The sequence below is a fragment of the Salmo salar genome, chromosome ssa01 (assembly GCF_905237065.1).
Source record: "Salmo salar chromosome ssa01, Ssal_v3.1, whole genome shotgun sequence".
Lineage (NCBI taxonomy): Eukaryota > Metazoa > Chordata > Actinopteri > Salmoniformes > Salmonidae > Salmo > Salmo salar.
In genome coordinates, this window is record NC_059442.1 from 82,160,441 (window position 1) to 82,181,565 (window position 21,125).

A 21,125-nucleotide genomic window follows, 5' to 3' on the forward strand; every position below is an offset into this window, starting at 1 on the left:
AGTATAGTGCATGCAGACAGTGTCGTCAGGGGAGGAGGAGAGAGTGTCAAGTGACACACACATTATTTTATTTGATTTTAGCTGCCAGTGATGGGCAGGACTCACAGGAGGTGTGTTTGTAAATTAATTTGATCAATTTATGTAGCATATAGAGCTCGCCAGCTTGTTGTCCTAAAGAAACAGAAATTAGTTACCTCTGGTTCGTTCAGGAAAAACAATGGGGAAAGAATAGGGTTTTGCGATAAATGCCGAAAATAAGGTCTAAGGTTAACACAGGCTTAGGATATCTTATACGTTTTGTTCTATGAGATAATATCAGTCAGTTAACATGACATGTATGAATTACAAATCATTTTATGTGCTTTGTGCTTTTTTTATTACAGAAATGCTTCAAAATTCACAAAAGGTTACATTAGCTGGTGAAGATTATCTCACAAAACGTATAAGATCTCCTAAGCCTGTGTTTACCACAGACCTAATTTTCAGCATTTATCCAAAAACCCTACAAAAACTCAATAAATTTTCCCATAGGCTTTGTCCAACGAACCATGGTGGAGATAGTGCCTACAAAAAGACACCATTACTATTTTTCTCTATTGATTCCTTCTTGATGAATAAATAAAACCAAAACGTTTTGTTGTTTCTCTGTAATACTTGCCACATAGCAATTTTATGAATTTGACTTTAGCTAGCTAGCTAGATAGGTTCCCAAACTCCCAACCTCACACTGTAACAAATTGTTGTAGATTTACAGCATTTTATTTTACAGATAGCTACTGTAATTATATATTACAGTACAGTGCTGTAAAGTGCAATGCATTATGGGGGCTCAATGGCATTCCACTACACTAATTCTAGAAATACAGCAGTCAGGTGTTCCAGTAATATGTTGTAAATTTCTGTTACAGTGAAAGGTGTGTTACAGTGTGAGTAAGCCAGTAAATCTACAGTAATTTACTGGCTTCTGTGCTACCAGTTAGAGTAAAAGTTCTTACAGAATCAATGTACATAATTCATTCAAATGACAATTGAACAGGTAAAGAGATAACCTATGCAGAAAATTATACATATTTTTACATAGAATTAGGCATAATGAATATGGCTTTAGATTGCAGGAAAAAAAGCTGTTTCAGGGGATTGAAAAATGCTAAATTCTGAGATTTACGGAGGTGGGCCAACCCACCTTCCGGACCATCCCCCCTCCATCCTCACATACCTCATGCCCTCTCTAAAATCATAGGTGCATGATGCCGCTGCTTTGAACTTCTCCAGATGCACCAGCAAGATTATTGTGCTCTTGAGGAGATCTAGTCACACACCCATGCATGAACACACACACAAACTGATTATACTTTTGATATCTTCTATCTTGTTTCATTCCTGGTGTCTTTTCTTTCTTCTTCCATCCTTTGTTAACAATGAAGCTACTGTTTATCCATTCTTTGTCTCCATTCTTAGACTTGTACCTTAACAGACCGTGTGTAAACCTTCTCGGCCAGTACAAACAGTCCCTTCTATTTGTGTTGATTGTCTGTTCTCTGGTTACGTCCCAAATGGCACCCTATTCCCTTTTTAGTACACTTCTTTTAACCAGGGCCCATAGGGGTTAAAAGTAGTTCACCATATAGGGAATAGGGCACCATTTGGGATGCAGCCTCTGTCTGATTTACTACCACAGTGGTTCACAGATATTTTGTTCAATGGTTAATTGGTAGTAGTGTTCTGTCTGGCCTGTTGACTTCAAAAGCACAGCTCTACTTACTCTATGTGTGTGTGTGGGTGGGTGTGTGTGTCTGTCTGTGCCACATATTTGTGTGTGTTGCTTTGGTTGTGTGTGATGCTATGTTTCTAAAGGGGTTGCTTTAAAAGCCGACCGCATGGCTTCGTTTTGGAAAACCATTTCAACCACATCGCATCACAGGAAACAAAATCAAACCCTGAAACAGTGACCCCCAGGTTAAAAGCGTCTGTGATGCTAGCAATTACCTTGTTACGGAGAGAGGAGAGTGCATATGTGTGTGTGTGTGTGTGTTGTGATTACAGACTTTAGGGGGATACGATCTCCTAATTGGATAAGAAAAACAATCAAGCCCTACCATTACACTTAAAGGTAATGCTCTACCCTGTATTTCACTGAATGGATCACAGGCAATAGACCACTTCCTTTGATAATGGACGGCGCTCTCTCAGTCCCAAATCACACTCTATTGCATTTATAGTGCACTACTTTTGACCAGGGGCCACTACTGTATATAGCGAATAGGGTGCCATTTGGGACTTACTCTCTGGTAAAACGCAGTGAAACTTCCTGTCAAATTGCAGAGGAAGTCATTATTTGATTGAGGATAAAAAAGATCAGTGGCCATTTAAGTGAGTGGCTGTTTTAAAGTGGATTTTTGAGGTTAGGGTTATGTTCTCTCGTCATTATATTTGTAGATGCATCGTAGCCTAAATATCATATATTGCATTGTATTATAACTTATTGTATGACGCTGCAATATTTCTTGTTATGTCTATATGAAATATACACTGAGTGTACAAAACATTAAGAACACCTTCCTAATATTGAGTTGTATCCACCTTGCCCTCAGAACAGCCTCGTTTCATCGGTCATGGACTCTACAAGGTGTCGAAAGAGTTACACAGGGATGCTGGCCCTTGTTGACTCCAATGTTTCCCACAGTTGTCAAGTTGGCTGGATGTCATTTGGGTGGTAGACCATTCTTGATAGACACGGGAAACTGTTTTCCTTGAAAAACCCAGCAGCGTTGCAGTTCTTGACAAAAACCGATGCGCCTGGCACCCCCTGAATGGCACACATACACAATCCCTGTCTCAATTGTCTCAAGGCTTAGAAACCCTTCTTTAACCTGTCTCCTCCCCTTCATCTACATTGATTGAAGTAGATTTAAGTGACATCAATAAGGGATCATGGCTTTCACCTGGATTCACCTGGTCAGTCTATTTCATGGAAAGAGCAGGCATTCTTAATGTTTTTTACACTCAGTGTGTATGTCTATATTCAATATCAAAACAGCAGCAGACAAAAATACACATACTGTGAGAAGCAAATACAATGCCAGGAGCCATAATACAATCCAGGAGCCATAAAAAGTGCCATAAAAAATATTCCATATACTTTTAGACCACAGAATAGCCTTAAATAGTTGCCAAATATATGTGCTGCCTGCACACACACACTCCCATTGATATGTATGCAAAAACAACATCCCATACATACTTGAGCAGTCAGCTGACTCTGACCCTTTCTCTCATCCCATAGTCCTGATCCAAAGAGTAACATCATATTCCTATCAAGGATAAGAGAGCAGTGACCCTTAACTTGACCTTTGGATTCAGGTAATCTTCAAACACACTGTATCTGATCTTCAGGGTGATCCGAGGGAGTTCTGTTATCACTACCTTAAAGCTAGAGTCCATAATGAAACAAAAACAAAGTGGCCAACCCGCCGCTGTTTTGGTGAAAAGGTGAGGGATGGGTCCGGAGAAATATAACCACTGTCAAATGCATAGACAACGCTGTGGATGCAAGGACTGACCATCCATGATATCGAAATTCTAGTTATGTTGGAGGTGACTATAACAATTTGAATACAGATACCAAAAACTTTAAATACAGCTCTGAGAAAGCAACAACTTAAAAAATATATTTGAGTACAGATCGCAGGTGACTACTTGTTAAAACCTTTTGAATACAGATCTGAGAAAGAAACAACACAGGAAGTGACTTGAATAGAGCATGAATAGAACACACACCTGACAGTAGATTTATCAGAGGAAGATGCGAAGCATGATAATCTTTGGCTATATTAATTTATTACAATCATCATCATATCAATTCCAACTTGAACTGACATGCAGCCAGGACACAAAAATTGTAAACTACCTCAATAAGAAACGATATTGTTGCTTTGATCACATCCGAAGATATCCTCCTCGCAATCTCCAAAATACAACAGCCACAGGACAACTTTGTTTGGACGTCGTAAAGGACCATTCGCCGAAACTGAAGTGATATAGCTAGCTAATGACCTCCTTTTTCACATGGAAGAAAAACAGTGTACAGAGTCTTGCTAGCTAGCTAGCTAGCTGGGGTTTTCTACAAGGAATCTGCCTCCCAAAAAAAGCTAATCCCAAGCGGGTGTGACACCTACTCCCATTGCCTGCTGCACTGCTGCTTGGATTCCACCTGTCGATCTGTTCACCGTCTGATCTGGCCTGTCTCCCCCTGTCTGGTATAGGTACCCCCGCCACACTCCCCCCCTCTCTCCCAAGCTTTCGCTCGCCTCCAGCACTCACGCACTTACACACACATTGCAGACTTTGGTCAAAAATTTAAATAAAAGTAACAAATAATTAAAGAGCAGCAGTAAAATAACAATATTGAGTTATATATATATATATATGGGGTACCGGTATAGAGTCAATGTGTGGGGGCACCGGTTAGTTGAGGTAACTGAGGTAATATGTACATGTAGGTAGAGTTATTAAAGTGACTATGCATAGATAATAACAGAGAGTAGCAGCAGCGTAAAGAGAGGGGGGGGGGGGGCAATGCAAATAGTCTGGGTAGCCATTTGATTAGATGTTCAGGAGCCCTATGGCTTGGGGGTAGAAGTTGTTTAGAAGCCTCTTGAACCTAGACTTGGCGCTCTGGTACCGCTTCCCATGCGGTAGCAGAGACAACAGTCTATGACTAGAGAGGCTGGTGTCTTTGAAAGTTTTTATGGCCTTCCTCTGACACCGCCTGGTATAGAGGTCCTGGATGGCAGGAAGCTTGGACCCAGTGATGTATTGGGCCGTACGCACTACCCTCTGTAGTGCCTTGCAGTGGGAGGCCAATAAGTTTCCATACCAGGCAGTGATGCAACCAGTCAGGATGCTCTTGATGGTGCAGCTCTAAAACCTTTTGAGGATCTGAGGACCCATGACAATTTATTTCAGTCTCCTGAGGGGGAATAGATTTTGTTGTGCCCTCTTCATGACTGTCTTGGTGTGTTTGGACCATGTTAGTTTGTTGGTGATGTGGACACCAAGAAACTTGAAGCTCTCAACCTGCTCCACAACAGCCCCGTCAATGAGAATGGGGGCATTCTCTATCCTCCTTTTCCTGTAGTCCATGATCATCTCCTTTGTCTTGATCACATTGAAGGAGAGGTTGTTGTCCTGGTACCACACGGCCCCGTCTCTGACCTCCTCCCTATAGGCTGTATCACCATTGTCAGTAATCAGGCCTACACTGTTATGCCATCGGCAAACTTAATGATGGTGTTGGAGTCGTGCCTGGCCATGCAGTTATGAGTGAACAGGGAGTACAGGAGGGGACTGAAAATGGTGTTGATTTGAGCCATGACCAGCCTTTCAAAGCACTTCATGGCTACAGATGTGAGTGCTACGGGTCGGTAGTCATTTAGGCAGCTTACCTTAGGGTTTTTGGGCACAGGGACTATGATGGTCTGCTTGAAACATGTTGGTACTACAGAGTCAAACAGGGAGAGGTTGAAAATGTCAGTGAAGACACTTGCCATTTGGTCAGCGCATGCTCGGAGTACACGTCCTGGTAATCCGTCTGGCCTTGCGGCCTTGTGAATGTTGACCTGATTAAAGGTTTTACTCACATCGGCTGCGGCGAGCGTAATCACACACTAGTCCGTAACAGCTGATCCTCTCATGCTTGTTTCAGTGTTACTTGCCTCGAAGCGAGCATAGAAGTAATTTAGCTCGTCTGGTAGGCTTGTGGGCAGCTCTCGGGTGTGCTTCCCTTTGTAGTCTGCAATAGTTTGTAAGCCCTGCCACATCTGACGAGCATCGGAGCCGGTGTAGTATGATTCGATCTTAGTCCTGTATTCATGCTTTGCCTGTTTGATGGTTTGTCGGAGGGCATAGTGGGATTTCTTATAAGCTTCCGGGTTAGAGTCCCGCTCCTTGAAAGCGGCAGCTCTACCCTTTAGCTGACTGCAAATGTTGCCTGTAATCCATGGCTTCTGGTTGGGGTATGCACGTACAGTCACTGTGGGGATGATGTCATCGATGCACTTATTGATGGTGCCAGTGACTGATGTGGTGTACTCCTCAATGCCATCGGAAGAATCACGGAACATATTCCAGTCTGTGCTAGGCCTCTTTTTATGTAGTGTTGTGGTGTCTCTCTTGTCGTGATGTGTGTTTTGTCCTATATTTTTAATCCCAGCCCCCATCCCCACAGGAGGCCTTTTGCCTTTTGATAGGCACTCATTGTAAATAGGAATTTGTTCTTAACTGACTTGCCTAGTTAAATAAAGTTTAAAAAATGTTTTATAATAATAACGATCATATTTGATGTACACAATACATTTATATCTGAACATTCTGTAAATTTCCATTCTCCTGAACAGGCCCCAGGTGTACAAAATCAAGTCAAACCAATAAACCAATGATATTGGAAATTTAATCAAAGCCTATCGGATAACTTGTTTTTAACTAGGACAGTGGAATTTATAACTGAATTTTTCCGACATTACATAGGTACAGCAAATCCCCTTAGTGTGTGGGCCACTTTTAAATGTGCCTTTAGAGGCCATGCAATTCAGTATTCATCTCTAAAACAAAAGCAATGTAGATCAAAGGAGTCTATACTAACAAAGGAAATAGAAGGTCTAACAGAACAGATAGAGAGCAATAAAAACTGTACCACAGAGGCTCAGAATAAGTTAGAGGATAAACAAAAATAAATGGTAATATATTATAATGACAAAACCAACTGGATGGAATATGGGGGAAAAATGCACCAAATTCTTTTTTAATCTTCAACATAGAAATGCTACCAAAAATAATTGTTAGAAACTTGTTACAAATGATGGAGTCACCCATGATTCACCAAATTGTATTTTGAAAGAGGAAGCAAAGTACTTTATGCATATGTTTTCATTTCAGTCTCCTCCATCTCCTCTAAACAAAGCTAATTATATAGATTTGTTTCTATTAATAAGTAAAATTAACAGCCATACAGAAAGACTCATGTGAAGGTGAAATTACAGAGGAGAAACTTATTGATGCAATTAAAGCCTTTAAGTCTGGGAAAACTCAAGGGCTGGATGGCATACCAGTTGAGGTATACCAAAAGTTTTTTGATATACTCAGAGGACCGTTATTAGCATGTTTTAACTCCTATGTAAATGGTAGATTATTAGACACTCAACAAGAAGGTCTGAATTCATTATTACTGAAACAGGATACAAGTGGGAAATATAAAGATCCAGTCCATTTAAAAAATTGGAGGGCCCTTACACTTAAGCAAAAATTCTTGCAAAACGTATATTGTCGGACATTATTCATTCTAACCAGACAGGTTTTTTACATGGATGATACGTTGGAGATAATATAAGTCAAAAACTGGAAACAATAGAACACTTTGAAAAATCTGGGAAACCAGGACTGCTATTCATAGCTGACTTTGAAAAGGCTTTTGATATAATATGACTGGAGGTTATATAGAAATGCCTGGAACATTTCAATTTTGGAGAATATCTTATAAAATGTGTTAAAATCATGTATAATAACCCTAGGTGTAAAATTGTAAATAATGGCTACTTCTCAGGAAGTTTTAAACTAGTAAAACAAGGTTGTCCACTATCGGCATATCTATTTATTATGGCCATCGAAATGTTAGCTATTAAAATCAGATCCAACAATAATATCAAGGGATTAGAAATACGAGACTTAAAAACAAAGATGTCCTTGTATGCTGATGATTCATGTTTTCTTTTATATCCACAACTTGGATCCCTCCATATCCTCATAGAGGATCTAGATAATTTTTCTAACCTCTCTGGATTACAACCAAATTAATATAGTACCAAGTGTACTATATTACATATTGGATCACAAAAAAATATACATTTTACATTACTGTGTAGTTTACCAATAAAATGGTCTGATGGTGATGTGGATGTACTCGGTATACATATCCCGAAAAAAAGAAATGATCTCACTCCAATACATTTTAATAGAAAGTTAGCAAAAATAAATAAGATCTTGCCACCATGGAAAGGTTAAATACCTTTCTATTTGTGGAAAAATCACCCTGATTAACTCTTTAGTAATATCCCAATTTATCTATTTGCTTATATGCGCTTTTAGTTTTTTTAACCCTCCTATTATGTTGCGGGTCAATTTGACCCATTTCCACTTTTGAGTTGTCTAAAATACTAGTTAACTTCTCTTTTTCTTCATGAAATTAAATTACTTTTCCTCATTCAGGGTCATGAACTTAACTTCAAAAGGTGGACACACTGATGTGTTGTGGAATGTCTGTGTAGATTTTGTATACAAACATGATGTTGTGGGTCATTTTGACCTGGAGGCTTTCATGTGTATAGATATTTGCGCAGGTCCAAAATAAACAAGTGTCTGATGTATTTTGTTTTGAATGGTTCTGGTTGCGCTTTTATAATTATGTTTGGGTGAAAAGGAGCTTTCCCAAGCTTCATCTCAGTGCGAGAGCAGCAGATCTCTGATGGATCCAGTGGATACAGGTGATGACAAGAAAAGGAAAAGATGCCAGCTCTGCCCTCCTCGACGAGACAGTGAAACCAGCACCACTTGTGTAGAATGCAATAAATACATCTGCAGAAAGCACACACGTACATTGTGTTCAACATGTGGAGAGAAATACTGAGTGTTACTCTTACTGGGAAATACAAAAGAATGCCTATTTGGGGAAACAGAAAATGCTTGTTTGTGAGAAAGGAAATATGTTCAACAAATAACAGAATTAATCGGGCCTATTTATATAATGAATATGAATTCGGGGGGGCAGAAATTATTAAATATTAAAGCATTAGACTTCTCACTAAAGGCTTCAGTCATACAAAAGTTATACTTAAATCGGAACTGGTTCTCTAGCAAATTAGTAAGAATGTCTCACCCTATGTTCAAGAAAGGCCTTTTCCCCTTTATTCAAATTACAATCTCTCACTTTCAGTTATTTGAAAAGGAAATCATGTCCCAAATATTGCTATTTTTTAAGACAAGCCTTAGAAAGTTGGTTGCAATTTCAATTTAATCCACCAGAAAAGACAGAACAAGTAATACAACAAATATTGTGGTTAAACTCAAATATACAAATTTTATGATAGAATGTTTAAAAAAGGTATAATCTTTGTAAATTATATCATAAATAGGACTGGTGGAGTTATGTCACACATGCAGATAACAAAAACATGGAAATGTCTGCAATACTCAAAATTACAGCCAACTAATTGCAGCATTACCGCAAAAATGGAAGAGGAAAGTGGAAGTGGGAAAAAGTAAGGAACTTGTCTGTCGATCCTGCATTAAAGACCATAATTGGTTAAAGAAAATTGTGATAAATAAAAAAGTTTACCAGTTTCATTTAAGGACCAAAAAATTGACAGCCGTGCCATATAGATTGCAAAATAGTTGGGAAGAGATTTTTGACGTGCCGATTCCATGGCACATGGTTTATGAACTGATATGCAAAATGACGCCGGATTCAAAACTTGGAATTTTTCTATTTAAATTATTATACAAAATTCTTGCAACCAATAGACTGTTATTTATATGGGGGATACAACCTTCCCAGCTCTGCAGATTTTGCTGCGAAGAGGCAGAATCATTAGATAATTTGTTTTGGTACTGTCCATTTGTAGCTTGTTTTTGGTCACAGGTCCAGGAAAGCCTGAAGAATTGCAATATTTACCTGGAGCTAACCTTGCAGATAACACTACTGGGTGATCTCAAAAGTCATAGTCAATCGATCAATAATATAATAATACTTTTAGCAAAAACATTTTTTTTCAATTTACAATCTAGAAACAATGAGAATAGAAAGGTTCAGAACTTTTGTGAAACATCACAGCACAGTTGAAAAATATATGGCAAATAGAAATCCAATATGGATGGTGTTAAGAGATAGATGGGAGGGGTTGAATGGAGCTGAAGGTTGGGACTAATAACAACTAATAGCAACAAAACAACTAATGTAAAACATACTGTGCCCGTAAAACGTATATAGGTTAAGAACTTTTGTGAAAGAGCACAGTTTGAAAGCTATGGCAAATAGAAATCAAACCGGATGGACATCAGACATGGATAGGAGAGGTTGAGCGTAGAGGAAGGACAAGAGAAAAACAAACAAAATATTACTATTGTAATAGGTTGTGTCCATAAAATGTATATAGTATGTATAAGCTGGAAATACAGGCCTCAGCGTTGTTGTTCACTAGTTTTCTCCAATTGGGGGAGGGGTGGTGGGGTTGAAGGGTAATAAAGGAAAAATATATATTTTAAAAAATATATGCATTTCTATGTATGTATGTATGTATGTATGTATGTATGTATGTATGTATGTATGTATGTATGTATGTATGTATGTATGTATGTATGTATGTATGTATGTATGTATATGTATGTCAAGATGGCGCCAAGAACATTGCTGACTTTTTACATTCTCCAAACCAATTGTGATATTGTGTTCATTTTTTGCATTTTGTGTAACATATTTTTTAACTTATTGTGTAGAGTCATGGCCAAAAGTTTGGAGAATGTCACAAATATTAATTTCCACAAGTATGCTGCATCAGTGTCTTTAGATATTTTTATCAGATGTTACTATGGAATACTGAAGTATAATTACAAGCATTTCATAAGTGTCAAAGGCTTTTATTGACAATTACATGAAGTTGATGCAAAGAGTCAATATTTGCAGTGTTGACCCTTCTTTTTCAAGACCTCTGCAATCCGCCCTGGCATGCGGTCAATTAACTTCTGGGCCACATCCTGACTGATGGCAGCCCATTCTTGCATAATCAATGCTTGGAGTTCGTCAGAATTTGTGGGTTTTTGTCTGTCCACCCGCCTCTTGAGGATTGACCACAAATTCTCAATGGGATTAAGGTCTGGGGAGTTTCCTGGCCATGGACCCAAAATATCAATGTTTTGTTCCCTGAGCCACTTAGTTATCACTTTTGCCTTATGTCAAGGTGCTCCATCATGCTGGAAAAGGCATTGTTTGTCACCCAACTGTTCCTGGATGGTTGGGAGAAGTTGCTCTCGGAGGATGTGTTGGTACCATTCTTAATTCATGGCTGTGTTCTTAGGCAAAATTGTGAGTGAGCATGAATGGTCTCAGGATGCTTTACTGTTGGCATGACACAGGACTGATGGTAGTGCTCACCTTGTCTTCTCCGGACAAGCATTTTTCCGAATGCCCCAAACAATCGTAAAGGGGATTCATCAGAGAAAATTACCCCAATCCTCAGCAGTCCAATCCCTGTACCTTTTGCAGAATATCAGTCTGTCACTGATGTTTTTCCTGGAGAGAAGTGGCTTCTTTGTTGCCCTTCTTGACACCAGGCCATCCTCCAAAAGTCTTCGCCTCACTGTGCGTGCAGATGGACTCACACCTGCCTGCTGCCATTCCTGAGCAAGCTCTGTACTGGTGGTGCCCCGATCCTGCGGCTGAATCAACTTTAGGAGACAGTCCTGGCGCTTTCTGGACTTTCTTGGGTGCCCTGAAACCTTCTTCACAACAATTGAACTGCTCTCCTTGAAGTTCTTGATGATCCGATAAATGGTTGATTTAGGTGCAATCTTACTGGCAGCAATATCCTTGCCTGTGAAGCCCTTTTTGTGCAAAGCAATGATGACGGCACGTGTTTCCTTGCAGGTAACCATTGTTGACAGAGGAAGAACAATGGTTCCAAGCACCACCCTCCTTTTGAAGCTTCCAGTCTGTTATTTGAACTCAATCAGCATGACAGAGTGATCTCCAGCCTTGTCCTTGTCAACACTCACACCTGTGTTAATGAGAGAATCACTGACATGCTGATCCTTTGGTGGCAGGGTTGAAATGCAGTGGAAATGTTTTTTAGGGATTCAGTTCATTTGCATGGCAAAGAGGGACTTTGCAATTAATTGCAATTCATCTGATCACTCTTCATAACATTCTGGAGTATATGAAAATTGCCATCATACAAACTGAGGCAGCAGACTTTGTGAAAATTAATATTTGTGTCATTCTCAAAACTTTTGGCCACGACTGTACATAATGTTGCCGCTACCATCTCTTATGACCGAAAATAACATCTGGACATCAGAACAGCGATTACTCACCGCGGCCTGGAAGAAACTTTTTCCTTAAACAAGTCCGACACATATTCTTTATGTGTAGGGAAGTATTTAAACCCTTGCTTAGGTCCAACCTCTGATCTTTCCAAGCATTTTTTATATGCTAAAACAGGATAAAAATTGTAAGAAAAATAAGAAAACATATCAAATCCTGCTTTCACTGGAACCATCCAGGTCCACGCCTTTTGCGTGAAGAAAAGACACAGGAAAAGGGGCCGCAGATCGGGCAGCTTTCTGAGAATCCGTAGGCGAGCGAGTAAACTCACACCGCCATCCATTCTTCTTGCTAACGTGCAATCATTGGAAAATAACATGTATGACCTACAATTAAGATTATCCTACCAACGGGACATCAATAACTTTAACATCTTATGCTTCACCGAGACGTGGCTGAACGACGACACGGACAATATAGAGGAAGCGGGATTTTCCATGCACCGGCAGAACAGAGACGCTACCTCTGGTAAGACGAGGGGTGGGGGTGTGTATCTATTTGTCAATAACAGCTGGTGCACGATGTCTAATATTAAAGAAGTCTCAAGGTATTTCTCGCCTGAGGTAGAGTAGCGTATGATAAGCTGTAGACTACACTATCTACCAAGAGAGTTCTCATCTAAATTATTCGTAGCCGTCTATTTAACACCACAGAACGAAGCTGGCACTAAGTCCGCTCTCAACCAACTCTATAAGGCCATAAACAAAGAAGAAAATTCTCACCCAGAAGCGGCCCTCCTAGTGGCCGGGGATTTTAATGCAGGCAAACTTAATTCAGTTTTACCAAATTTTAACCAGCATGTCACATGTACAGCTAGAGAAAAAATGTATCCTAGACCACCTTTACTCCACACAAAGAGATGCATACAAAGCTCTCCCCCGCCCTCCGTTTGGCAAATCTGACCATAATTCTATCCTTCTGATTATATATAGCAAATTCTCCAGTGTTATTTAGTCTTCCCAACTCTGACATGATAACAATAATTTAAACAGGTTAAGAATCACAGATGGAATCCCAGGGAACGTTCTCAAAGCATGCACAGGCCAGCTGGCAGATGTCTTCCCAGACATTTGCAATCTCTCCTTGTCCCAGTCTGTAATCCCAACATGTTTCAAACTAACCACCATTGTCCCTGTTCCCAAGAGTTCCAAGGTAACTTGCCTAAATGACTATCGCCCTGTAGCACTCACTTCTGTAATTATGAAGTGCTTTGAAAGGCTGATCATGGCACACATCTACACCATCATCCCAGACACCCTAGAGTCACATACCGGTCCAACAGATCCACAGAATACGCAATTTCAATTGCATTTCACACTTCCCTCTCCTTCCTGGACAAGGGGGGAAATAACTATGTGAGAATGCTGTTCATAGACTACAGCTCAGCGTTCAACACCATAGTCCCTGACAAGCTCATCACCAAGCTAGGGCCCCTGGGACTGAACCCCTCCCTCTGCATCTGGATCCTGGACTTCCTGACGGGCCAGCCCCAGGTGGTGAGGGTAGGCAACAACACCCCCTCCAAGCTGACCCTCAACACAGGGGCCCCTCAGGGGTGTGTACTTAGTCCCCTTCTGTACTCCCTGTTCACCCATGACTGCGTGGCTATGCATGACTCCAACACCATCAAGTTTTCTGATGATACGACATTGGTAGGCCTGATCACCAACTGCGATGAGTCAGCCTACAGGGAGAAGGTCAGACAGTCTTTTCCAGCATGATGGAGCACCTTGCCATAAGGCAAAAGTGATAACTAAGTGGCTCGGGGAACAAAACATCGATATTTTGGGTCCATGGCCAGGAAACTCCCCAGACCTTAATCCCATTGAGAACTTGTGGTCAATCCTCAAGAGGCGGGTGGACAAACAAAACACACACAAATTCTCACAAACTCCAAGCAACACTGCAAATATTGACTCTTTGCATCAACTTCATGTAATTGTCAATAAAAGCCTTTGACACTTATGAAATGCTTGTAATTATACTTCAGTATTCCATAGTAACATCTGACAAAAATATCTAAAGACACTGAGGCAGCAGACTTTGTGAAAATTAACATTTGTGTCATTCTCAAAACTTTTGGCCACGACTTTACTGTACTCTACTCTACTGTACTCTACTGTTTTGTACTGTACTCTACTGTACTCTATTGAGCTCTACTGTGCTGTACTTTGATGTCCAAGTTTGTGAAACATAGATGTCTATGATTGGTTCAGATTTGTTCCGGCCCAGACCAACAAAATTTGGTCTTATTTGGGTGCAGAGTTATTAAAATAATAGCCAGTGTGTAGAATAATACCCACATATGCAAAGGAGGATATTGGATACCTTTGTGTACCTTTTAGGATACATCACCATGAAGAAAATGTTATCCATAATTATGAATTTCTGTGTAAAACAGATCAGGGACACATGACGAAATTCCTTTATCGCAATTCCCTTACCAGGTGTAAATCCACTTCACTTACTGTAGTTCAATAACCAAAATAGATTTTTTCAAAGTCAATGTGTCATGTCATAGATGACACCCCATTCTTTCTGCAGACATAATTAAATATTATTTCAGAGCAAATATTTATTTGGAAAACATGGACACATAAAAACTGAGTGAGATTTTACAGAGATTCTGTTACCAAAATTTGCATCTGCACAGTTCTTTTGTAAAATGTTCAGTGCAAAATGTTAAAAGTAATTATTGTGCATAGAGTTGTATGGTTTGGTAAACTTTGAAATCAATGTTTTTTGTTTGGCATACATTTTAAATGAAAAACCTGAGTCTCAGTGCAATTCCTTTACTGTGGAATTGCCGTTATAAGTTATATTCTTCAAGAATTATTGGGTATATATCATTATTAATTTCTATGTCCAAAAATGAATGTAGTAACTAAGGATTCTAGCTTTAAAGAAGTTCAAAGACAATCATATTCTCCAGCATAAATTCTCTTGAGTTAGGCTAATGTGTGGAAATGTGTGTTTTTATTTATTTATTTTTTACTCTAAGAGTACAGTCTGTCTCCGTCTCAAATGGCACCATATTCCCTATATAGTTCACCACTTTTGACCAGAGCCCTTGTAAAACGTAATGCACTATATAGTGACATTTGGGACGCACACTGTTGTTGTTTGTCATATTGAGGTGTCATAACCATCCAAGTGAAAACAGATGAGAATATAGGAGTTTGGTTTATCCCACAAACACATTATGTAGCAGGCCAACCACTCTGTCTCCAGAGACACTGGGTCTGTCCCCAACTTCACAGATTATGTAGTAATCACTGTCCTAAAGCAAGAAATAAAGAAAGAAAGAGGTCTATTCATAGCAAAACTAAAGTGCAGAACAACTATTAACAAAATCTATGGATGAATCTCAATTGTATCTCCTTGATTTCCTGTGTCCTCTCTTCTCATCTCCATCTCAAAGTACATTGGAGAAGATATGAAGTTCCTTACCATATGAGCTCAATCACTTTCTGATAATGACTGATGTCACTTCCTGTATCCCGAAGATGACAGTGTGGGGTGGGCAGCCGCCCTCAGCCCTGTGTGCGTGGGTGGTACTGCTCCTGTTGGTGGTCTCAGGTGAACCCTACCGGTCCCCCTACGACCAGGAACAAGACCAGAACAGGGACAGGGACAGTGAGACAACAGACCCCAGGACAGACCCTAGGAAAGACCCTAGGACAAACACCAGAGTCTACCACAGAGATGTCAGGTACTACTGCATACTACTCCTACATAATACCCCTCTGAGTGGCACCCTATTCTCTATATAGTGCACTACTATTGACCAGGGTCCCTATGGGCCAAAAGTATTGCACAAAATAGGGAATAGGTTGCCATTTGGGATGTATCCATTGACATTGTTTTCTATGGCTCCTGGTAGTGAGGTGAGGGGTAAAGACTGTCGGCGGTGTTGTGACCCTGGAGAGCAGCCCCCTCCTCATTATTCCAACCCCCACTACCCACAACAGTACCCACAGTACCAAGCGGTGCCACAGATCAACATCACCATCCTCAAAGGTAGGTGGGTCACCTGCACTACTACTGACTACCACATTAAGTTAAGTCAAGTTAAGTAACTTGAACTTACGTACTTAAACTTAACCTTGTTCCCAGGCTCAATTTCTAAGGACAGATGGTTGGTGGACGCAATTAACTTGAACTTAACTTCAACCGTTTGGAGAACCTGAATCACTGGGGGACAGCACTTTCCATTTAAAGACTTGCACAAGAACATCAAATGAGTGGTCCAGTGTAGCAGAAAGCAGATTGGTTAATTTGCCTTAAACGTAAAGAGCCGAATAGCAAATGGATCTGAAGTTAGCAACTGAAGCTCGCAACTAGCAACTACACACAAGGCTTTCGAGAGTCAGCGAGCCTCTCATACCTTTCTAACCAGAATAATGTCTCTGCCAAGATCAGTTCAGGGTCAGGCTAAACCACACAGGCATGCAGGGTCTTTGGCAAGCAGGATGAGCTTGGTGACTCTCCACAAAGATGAGAGGGGACAAACGCTTTGGGTTTGTGGGTTAGTAAATTGTTCCCCAGGGTTAGGAAAAGTAGTGGGTTAGGACTCACTGGTGGGTTGTGAAACGTTTTACTGGGTCTCAACTTTCCAAATGGCACCCTATTGCATACATAGTGCCTATGGGCCCTGGTCAAAAGAAGTGCACTATATAAGGAATAAGGTGTAATTTGGGACTCAGGTTGTGTCTTGGGGGATAATGATGAGGCGATTAAAGGCTTTGGGGCGAAAACATGTTTGGGAACCAGTGGGTTGGGAGAGGGGACAACAGCTGTGGGTATTTATATCTGCCACGTTGTACATCTTGGATGCTGAGAATGTGAAAACAGATGTGGTACTGTAACTGTTATGGTGAATGACCACTAGCTATGCAAAGCAGTTGGCAAATCTGTGTCAGACACAAACACAATAATTTATCTGTAGTCTTACCTTAAACTATGAACTTTGACTGCATCGACTGACCTGAGGTATTCTCTTCTTATTGCCTTGAAAAGTTGCATGTACTGGAGTTTTACTAACATTTCTACTTCTTCCTCCTCCAGGTGAGAAGGGGGACAGCGGCCAGCGAGGACCCTACGGTAAATCCGGTAAGTCTGGCCAGTCCGGCCCCCGAGGGCCCAACGGCCTCAGGGGCACCAAAGGGAGCATAGGGACCCCGGGTGAACCCTGCAAGGCCCAGTACGCTGCTTTCTCCGTGGGCCGCAAGAAGGCCATCCACTCCAATGACTACTACCAGACCTTAGTGTTCGACACCGAGCTCGTCAACCTCTACGGCCACTTCAACATGTTCACAGGCAAGTTCTACTGCTACGTGCCAGGGGTCTACTACTTCAGCCTGAACGTGCACACGTGGAACCAGAAGGAGACGTATGTGCACGTGATGCATAACGAGAGGGAGGTGGTGATCCTGTACGCTCAGCCCAGTGACCGGAGCATCATGCAGAGCCAGAGCCTGATGCTAGAGCTGGAGAGAGAGGACCAGGTGTGGGTCAGGCTGTTCAAAGGGGAGAGAGAGAACGCCATCTTCAGCGATGACTTTGATACCTACATCACTTTCAATGGACACCTCATCAAGCCAAAGAGCGAGGGGTAGGGGGAGGGGGACGGTTGGGTCTATGTCCCAGGTGGCACCCTTTTCCCTATATAGTGCACTGCTTTGAGCAGAGCCATATGGGCCCTGGTCAAAAGTAGTGTACTATATTGGGGAGAATAGGGTGCTATTTGAGATGCAGACAGGGTTGTGGGCTTGTGTGATATTATGGACATGTGTGAAACGAGATGGAGACAAAATCAGAAGAGTGATTGGTTCATAGTTCATAGTAGAATATCTCCTTAATTTTCTTATTGTGTCTTTTAATAAATGTATTTTATATAACATAATCCAGATAGCAAAATATATATTTTGAGAAGTAAACCAAGCAAAGTAATTAATCTGGCAAAAACATGTTGCACACACAGTCCGATAAAGATTGAGGATATTTTGGATGTTTTGTCAGGAAACCAAACAAAATGAATTCAAGATTGTCACTGTTGTGTTGTTGAGTTTAAAGTGCCTTGAGGGTGTGAAGAAGTGTCCTGCATCTACAGCCATCACATAGCTGTACTGATGTCCCTTTGGTCAGTAAACCTTAAAAAGTACTCCATGTCCCCTGGCAGCACTAAGTGTACATCCCAAATGGCACCCCATTCCCGATATTTTGCACTACTTTTGACCAGAACCCTATGGAGCCTGATGAAAATTTGTGCACTAAATAGGGAATAGGGTGCCATTTGGGATGGAGACCATTTCATGAATTATGTATTTTTTTATGTATTTTGTGTAGTGGAAAGTATTATAATTCTTACCAAGTTTGCACTCAGATAAACAATATGTTAGGTTAAGAGCACCCCTCATAGCTTTCAAATGTAGATGTAGCGATATATCATATTTTTGAGTTACACAAAGATTGCTATTAAATTACACTGTAAACATATCCTAAAACAAGTAGTGACAGGGCTTACCCAGGAAAAACGTCAAAAAAGGACTAATTCACAGTGAACAGGAGTTGGAGCACTTTATATCTTGTTATTCAGGCTTTATTCCCTGACTGGATGAACTACACAGGTATACTTCATATATCATAAAACATGTCATACAACCTAGACTAGATAAAGCAACAGGTGCTAGAAGTGAATGAGACAAAGCATGGCATAGCTGTACATTCATTCACATAGCTGTACATTCATTCACATAGCTGCATTCTGGTTGTTCAGTGACTGTGGACATTCAAAACCTGTAAGCAAACCTCTTTCCATTCAGATAGAAAAGGTCACTCCATTTCTGCAGTGTTGTCTGTCTGACATTTGTAGACTGTAGTCAGCACTGTCTGTGGAGTTATTGTACTAGGGTGGGGTTGCCCTTTGAATATTTGAATAAAAAACCCAGCGCCAATATTGACAACATTGGTCCAGTGTGGATGTAACCCAGCCTCCATAATACAACAATAGACTCAGCTTTACTGAAGATACAATATCGGTTTAGCAATAATGGAAATGATAATCGCATAGGGCAAAATCAGTTACATATACAATAATAATACTACATGGTGCTTAAACTGTTCTATGGTGCTGCTTAGATTTGAGCAACAATCAATATATATATTACTGTGTTGTGCAAAGTTTTTGATATATACTATGTTTTTAGTTTTTTATATATAATGTAATGTCAAGTGTAACGTGTTAGACCTCAGTGGTGTAGAAAATATCTACCAAAATATGAATATCTTAAACAAAATATTTTGCCACAAGCCAGTATTCACTTTCCATGAAACCTCGAGTCATTGAAAATGTCCAGGGTGGTTTCAGAAATATTATTTTTTATACGAGTAGACGTCCCTAGAGCTCACTGTTAGTCTCCAAGGCCAAGGACCCATTCCAAACCAAACCCCACACCCTATCCCTGCATCCTAGTTGGGCCCTGTTCAAAACCAAAACAAACCCTCACAACCTATGTCCTAGTTGGGCCCCGTTCCAAACCAAACCCTTATACCCTATCAATGGGTCCTAGTTCGTTCGAAACCAAACCCTCACACATTTTTAACATTTATATTTTAGCAGACAATCTTATCCAGAGCTACTTACAGTAATGAGTGCATACATTTTCATACTGGTCCACTATGGGAGTCAAACCCACAACGCTTTCATTGCAAGCACCATGCTCTACCAACTATCCATGGGTCTTAGTTGACTTTCCCTCATGGTTCTGAAGGGCCTCTTTTCAAACCAAACCATCACATGAAAAAATGATCTAGGGAGAAAGGCCAGATATTGAATTTGGTTTGGAATTAGATCCCAGGAAATACTTAGCCGAGACCAGAAATGCCAGGAAATGTTTTAGTGCCTGCAGACATACATGTTTTCTATAATAGACTGTTTGATTAAGGCTGTTCAGCCACTATGCATGGTTTAAAAGTAGTTTTGATACGATCAAGTTGAGTATGTATATGGACCATATTCATTAAAAAGACAAATAAATAATCCTCTGTTGTTTGAGTGATAGGGTGCATGAGATATATGGTGGTTTTGCATGCTTGTTTAGTTGTGTGTGTGTGTGTGTGCCTGTATTGTATAGGGTGTCTCTATTTCTCCTGGCTATTTGATGGTGTGTACCTGCCAAACTTTCTCAGTGGACACAGTGGAATGTGCTTGGGAGAACAAAGCACACCAACCCAAACCCAGACCCAACCTGTAGACAGCAAATATTATGCCTGTCTTTCTTAGTTACTACTTTCTCTCTCCTTCTCCCTCTCCTTCTCCCTCTCTCTGTGTCCCTCTCTCTGTCCCTCTGTCCCTCTCTATCATTCTCTATGCACACACGCACACACAGGCACATATGCATGCACTAGTCATGTACACACACACAGAAATAAGGGCAATTTTGCGACAGTAAAACTATTGAATCATTTCTATAGGCTCCTGGTTTTGCAGAGGTCTTCTTCTGCCCTCTTGTGGCTTGGATTGGTAAAGCAGCTCTGTGTTTTATCCTGACCAATTCCCTGTCCTATCGTGGCCTGTCCTATCCTGGCCTGTCCTATCCTGGCCTGTTCTATCCTGGCCTGTCCTATCCTGGCCTGTCCTATCCTGGCCTGTCCTGTCTTGGCTCAATCCCAGCACTCCTCCTGTTCAACACACACACACTTCACAAACACACTGTCAGCACTACACTACCCCCCCCCACACACCCCATACACCCTCACCTCAGTATCTCTGGCCTCCAGCCATTTAGCCACTAGCAAGAATGAGCTGCAAAATACAAGCATAAAAAAACGGGAAGAAAAGGTAACACCAGTAGTCTTTTTTCCCCTCCCCTCCTCCTTGTCTCACTCTCTCCTTCTCTCTTCCCTTGATGAAGATAAGTGATTTAAAAAGCTTTTACCCGCGGGGGTAGAGTGAACCGAGTATAAATAAGCTATGAGA

General features: G+C 40.8%; 1 protein-coding gene across 1 annotated transcript in view; it reads left to right on the top strand.

Moving 5' to 3' along the window:
- The window catches only part of c1qtnf1 (C1q and TNF related 1), a 39,544-nt gene extending 19,356 nt beyond the window's left edge, over positions 1–20,188 (top strand). Inside the window, exons 2-4 of the mRNA XM_014212896.2 lie at positions 15,652–15,857; positions 16,029–16,165; positions 17,213–20,188. Coding sequence (XP_014068371.1) covers positions 15,652–15,857; positions 16,029–16,165; positions 17,213–17,763 — 894 coding nt within the window. The 3' untranslated portion in view covers positions 17,764–20,188. The remainder of the gene's footprint in view (positions 1–15,651; positions 15,858–16,028; positions 16,166–17,212) is intronic.
- The last annotated feature ends 937 nt before the right edge of the window (positions 20,189–21,125 follow it).